The 5989-nt window shown below is 48.7% G+C and overlaps 1 protein-coding gene across 2 annotated transcripts in view; it reads right to left on the bottom strand.

Annotated features, from left to right (window-relative positions):
• Positions 1-168: 168 nt before the first annotated feature.
• Tnfrsf9 (TNF receptor superfamily member 9) overlaps positions 169-5989 on the bottom strand; it is a 9168-nt gene continuing 3347 nt past the window's right edge. Inside the window, exons 6-8 of one of the 2 annotated variants that reach the window (XM_010619875.1) lie at positions 5239-5327; positions 4602-4736; positions 169-446 (exon numbers count right to left, since the gene is read on the bottom strand). In XM_010619875.1, coding sequence (XP_010618177.1) covers positions 358-446; positions 4602-4736; positions 5239-5327 — 313 coding nt within the window. In that variant the 3' untranslated portion in view covers positions 169-357. The remainder of the gene's footprint in view (positions 447-4601; positions 4737-5238; positions 5328-5989) is intronic. The other variant, XM_033767697.1, reaches the window with a different exon arrangement.

Here is a 5989-nt window from a genome sequence, read left to right as displayed (position 1 = left end):
AAAAATGTTTTGCGCTGCCGGCTTTGTTTAAAGTGTTTTTTTTTTTTTTTTTTTTTTTTTTGAGACAGGGTCTTGCTATATAATCGAGGCTGGCCTTGAACTCACTATGTAGCCAAGGCTGGCCTCGAACTTGTGGCGATCCTCCTGCCTCGGCCAACTAGTGCTGGGATCACAGGCATGCGCCACCACGCCCGGCTGAAAGTGGTACTGATTAGCCTTAAGAAGAACTGTTGGAGGTGATCGTGGGTATTAGCTGGCAGGGTGCTCCGTGTGGCAGAAGGACACAGTAGGGGGGTCACTCCAAGTTCTCCTTTGTCTCTTTTTGAGAGAGTCCCAACAGCTCTGTGGATTTCCAGCTCACAGTTCAAACTCTCCTTCTTCTTCTTGTGGAAATCGGCAACTACAAGCATCTTCCATCTGGGCAGTTTGTACTGGTTTCACAAACGCTAGAAGATAATTTAAAAGATACTTAGATTTTGTTGCCCATGTTAAATAGGGAACATCGACATTTTGTCACCCTCACTTGCAGAGAATCTGTGAGTGACAAACATTCTTGACTTTAATTAAACTTATCCACAGCAAAGGTTAAAAACATGCATGAACTTTTTCCAAGGACTGAGATTTTTATCCTCCTACCAAGTATTTCATTGGTCATTGAAAACTTATTTTCTTTATTTTCTACAGTGACTATAAAAATATCAAAGAAGAGTTACTACAGCGTAACATATCAGCCATATCCCAAACATAGCAGTAGTTTCAGTTCATTAGCGTATATTTTAGTCTCCAGGTTACTTGATTAGAGATTGGACAGCTTCTTTTAAAAATTCTGCCGTGCCCAATTTAAAGATATTCCCACTATTTCCATCTGTCCATTAGCAAAGAACTGATTTATGTGACCACTTCCTGGTTTTCTTTGACATGTTAATGTGAAGCTGAGCAACTTTCAGGCCTAAGCAGACTCTTCTTCATAACTTGACAAAGGTAAAAGGCCCGATCCAAATTCCACAGCCTTGTTATGACAAACCACAACATAACCAAACAATCTCACTAACTCTGAGAACTTAGGACAAGCAGTCGAGATTTTCAGAACTATCAGTGGGACATCTTTTGCAATTGTACCAAAGGTTAACTGAAAAGCAGAGACCTGCTTCAGGAGTGGGAGATGTCATTCCCACATTCCTCTGGCACATTCTTGCTGCTGAGGACTGCTGAAAACTGTGGACTTTACATATGAAACAAACAATAAAAATCTCTGGAAGGTAAGAGGAGAACGGAGACCAGCTAAAGAACCCCAGGGTGGGTCGGGGATTTAGCTCAGTGGTGCCGCCACCTGCCCTGCAAGGGCAAGGTTCTGAGCTCTATCCCCAGTACCAAAAAAAAAGAACTTCAGGGTCCAAGGAATAACACGGCTATGCATTCTCTGAGTTTTCTTTCTGCTGTGGAGAAGCTGACAGCCTAGAAATGCCAGTGTGTACAGAACAAGAACAAACTGAGCCAAGCCTGCTCTCTCCAGCCACAAGACCAGGAAATGAGCCTCCCAGCAAGACTTAACAGGTCTAGTAGGCTGGATGTCCACCCCACCTTGCTGTCACAAGGTGTCTCCTCCATCCTCCACTGGCATGGAGTCAGGGGAAGCCTGATGACATAGAAGACTTAAATTAGATCCAGAATCTCATAACTTTAGACCCAAAATGTCTGGGTTTCAATAAGAAGAAATCGCTTTTACTAAAACCAAGAAGATCTCAATTTGAGAAGGAAAAAAGTAAGACAACAGAAGCCTGTGCCCAAAGGCACACATGTTAGGTTGAGCAGCCATCATAAAAATGCTGCAACAAGTAACGGGGAACATATCTGAAACAAATAAGGACGTAAAAGATACAGGAGCCGGATGTGGCAGGAGCTGGATGTGGTAGCTGAGGGTTCTAACCAACTCCTTGAGAGGCTGAGGTGGAAGGATTTGTTAAACCCAGGAGTTCAAGACCAGTCTGGGTGCCGGGGACTTAGCTCACTGGTTCCGCTGCCTGCCTCACCAGTTCAAGGACCTGAGTTCAAACCCTGGTACAAAAACAGAAAACATAGTGAGACCTTGACTCCAAAACACAAGTAAACAAACAGAAAACTAACAAGAGCAAAATAAGCTATTGAAGTACAGTAACTCGGAATGCTGTACACAAGTGCTGTCCTGTGTAATGAGCCAAACTCAAAAGGTTACGCACTGCGTGATTCCGCTTACAGAACACCCCTAAAACAACAACACAGAGACAGAAAACAGCTTAGTGTTAAGGACTATAGAAGGATGACTGAGTGTTGCGGCTGATCTTTGAGGTGGTGGCTGATTCTGAGTTTTGACTATGCGGGTAGTGGCAGGAATCCATGTGTGACAGAATGACACACATCGATGCACACGCAATTTGCACAGGTGTGACGCGGTACTGTAAGGTAGAATCCCACGAGTGGCTCGTGACACTTTTCTGTGCTCTGTCTTTTCCTGTGAACCCATAATTGCTGGAAAATAAAAGTTTTCAAATGACCTACGAAGTTCTTAGGAAATGCATTTTAATTCCACGGCAATGCACTGATTGCTCATAAATACTTGAAGATCGTCTTAAGGGTGTCAGCTTGGCTCTGGGAGTCTGCTGTTAGGGGGCTCACTGGAGGTTTACGTGAGAGAGATGGCTTTTGAGGGGAGAATTGGAACAGCAAACTGCAGAGTAGGAAAAAGCACTTGCAGCACTCTGAAGAGCTCCTGTAAGTCAAGGAGGAGAGGACTGATGCCCCGTGGGAGGACACTCAGAGGGAACCAGGGCCTCACAAAACAGGAAATTCAGGCAGCTGAGCAGATGTGAAATAGCGTCTAACCTGACTGGAGATCAGAAAACACAAATGAAAACCACAACAAACTACTACCCTCGCCCCAAGAGATAAAAATAGTCTGGTGACAGCCAGTGTGAACGAGGGTGTGGAGCAAAAGGAACCCTATATCACTGGAGAGGTGGCGGGGGTCCGGCCCCTAGTTTAGTCTATCTGCTGAGGGCCAAATCCACCTTCCTCATATCCCAACAGTTTTATTCCTAGCCCAAAACAACAACAACACAAAAACACATGCTTACACGGACTGAGTTATATGGACAAAAATATTTACAGGCGTGGTGGTGCACACCTGTAACGCCAGCACTCTGAAGGCTGGAGCAGGAGAATCGCAAGTTGGAGACCGGCCTGGGTGACTTAGTGACTCAGCAATACCCTGTCTCAAATTTTAAAAATAAGAAAAGAGCTGAGGATGTATCTCAGTGTGAAGGCCCAGGGTTCAGTCTTCCACTATCTCAAATCCCCCACCACTGTCTCTTGTGGGTCCGCTGCAGACAGCCCCACGCCCACCGAGGTCCGGGTGGATAAACAATGACACAGTCGTTCCAGAGGAACAGCGGCCGGGCTACATCCACCAAAGATGAACTCAACGTCTTAAAGATACACTGCAGAGGGTGGGTAGCAGGCAAAATCCAGATAGTGGGCTCCTCCTACCTGCTGAAGTTCCCGAGCAGCTGGTGTTGTCAAAACTGAGCTGTTACGTAGCAAAACTACACCAAAGAGCAAGGAAGTGGGTGCTATAAAAATCTCAATGTGGTTAGCTGCTGCGGCAGGGAGGGCTGTGCCCTGAGAGAGTTCACGGCGGGTTTTGGGCACGTTTAGCCTGTTATGTTCTTGACTTAGGTAGAGTTTCTTTTACAATTGGTTAAGCTGTGCATGCCTGTGTGCGTTCCTCTGAAGATTTCACAACATAAAGGGGTCTTGTATGGTTTCAAAAGGAACCTTTCAATAAATTATCGTAGTGCGTGTTCAGATTAAGAACTTACTGATGTTTTTCCTCACACTCTGAACAACTCCCAAACAGACACTCTCTAGTCTTCGGGTGTTTGGGGTGACAGGGTTACATTTTTGCCCTCTGAATGTCCTTCCTATATGTGTGTCCTGCTTGCTGGGTTTATCCTGTTATCACTCATCCTGTCCTCCAGGAAGACAAAAATCAAAAACAGGTTGCCCCTGTGTATAAATTACAAACTTGAGCTAAACACTAACTGCCTCGGTTAGAGGGTACTGACTCCGCCAGACACTGTATGTGAAGAAATCGTATCTTGTTTAATGAACTCAGGAGTGAAACTGATGACTGAAATTTTCTCTTTAATCTAGATTGGGGTTATAATAATCTACTTCATTAAACCCACTTTAAATTCTCTCTTCATACTCCATGCCTAGGGGATTAGTGAAGCTCACTCCTGGGTGTGTCTGGGTGGCCATGGAGGTGAGGCCTTGGGAGTTACGTCTGGTCCCTAGCCTGCTCCTCTCTGGTGCTGCCCTCTTCTCTGCTTCCTGACCCATGAACTGAGCATCCTTGTCCCACCGGGCCACCCACCATGCTGCTCCCGCCTCGGAACCAGCAGATTATGGACCAAATCTCCTGAAACCATCAGCTAAACCCAACCTCTCCTCTTTAAGTTTGGGGTGTTGGGCATTGTGTCCCAGGAATGGGAAAGCTGACAAATACACTGCTGTAAAAGTCCTGTCCTGTGTGCTCACGTCTAACACTGCGGTGTCGGTCTTACGTCGTTTGAACATGTACACGAACTCCTTCCCGCTCCATCTGACAACACGGTGCTGGCACAGGCAGAGGATCAGCAGGAGCAAGGCCATGGCCGACGTCAGCACCAGCAGCATGGGGAAGAACCACGGGGAGGGCCCTGCACAGAGGACGAGGGGAGACGTGGGGAGGAAGATGTTTATCTGGTGATGTTTGAGCTTCTACTCACGGTGCCCCTGCTAAGCTCGGGACTGACCTGCTAACAGTATAACTTACATGACTCTAGAAAAGTAAGTAATTTCCCTGAAGGCTCCCCCCAAAATAAGCAGCTTAGGCCTTTCTGGCACACAGAACACATGGGGGTCTCATAACCCCCCTTTCTTTAGCATTCACAATGCTGCAGTGTCTGTCAGGACAGCGTTGCCTGAACCGCCTCAGCGTTGCCTCAGGCCGAACAGCGAACTCCAGAGGAAACACAGGTCCTTGAAGACAGCAGACGCTGAGGAAGGCTCGGGGAAGGCGCTGCTGCCCTCGAGGAGGATGCGGGATGTGGTGACCGGAAGGTCCCACACCGGCGGGCAGCCCGGGACACCGGCTCTGTGAGGCCAGCAGCAAAGCCAGGCCCGGCTCTCTCCCAGCAGGGCAGGGGGCAGGGGCCGTACCTGGAGAGAAGTCGGCTGGAACTGGTCCGCAGACCACGTCCCTCTCCTTTGTCCCATTCACAAGTACAGTCTTTCCATCCAAAGAGCACCTCAGAAAGCACAAGGGGAAACGGGCAAGTAATTAACTGAGGTACAGAGGATTCCCAGGAAATCTTCAACATCTGTCAGCCAATGAAGCAGCCTAGTGACAAGACAGGTGGCCTCACGGGGAAAGCGGCACGGGTCACGGCTCCCTCCACCTGCCCGGCCAACTCTCCTCTTCCCAGGGGGCTGGGGAGCTATGGGGGTTCCTCTGACCACAGGTGCAGGAACAGACCATTAGGCCTCCCTCCCCCTGCGCCCCCCATCCCTGGCACACTAAGCAAGTGGAACTGGGTTAGGAGTCCAGCCTGGGCCTCTGACTGCAGGGCAGGGCACGACCCAGAGCCATGCTGGGTGGGTCACACACCCTGCCTCGGCCTCAGGTCTCATCGGTGGAGTGGGGACTGGTGCACTCGCAGGGCTGGGAGGCAAAGTGGCTGGGTGTGTCCCAAGACACACTTTTTCGTGCCCAGCACACTCAGCACACCGCGGCCATCATTGCTGAGGCACCTTCTCCCTTCCCCTTAACCCAGCCAAAATCCACCACCCTCCAGAGGCCAGTGCAGACCAGTCCTCCACACAGGTGAAATTGAACACTCTCGTCAATTTGTGTGGAGGGACCTTTAAAAATGGGGGGGTGAGGCTAGGGCGCAACTGAGTGGTAGAGAAC

Source organism: Fukomys damarensis, unplaced genomic scaffold, assembly GCF_012274545.1.
Source record: "Fukomys damarensis isolate Sample0158 unplaced genomic scaffold, DMR_v1.0_HiC HiC_scaffold_23, whole genome shotgun sequence".
Taxonomy (NCBI): Eukaryota; Metazoa; Chordata; class Mammalia; order Rodentia; family Bathyergidae; genus Fukomys; species Fukomys damarensis.
This window is presented reverse-complemented; position numbering and strand designations above follow the sequence as displayed.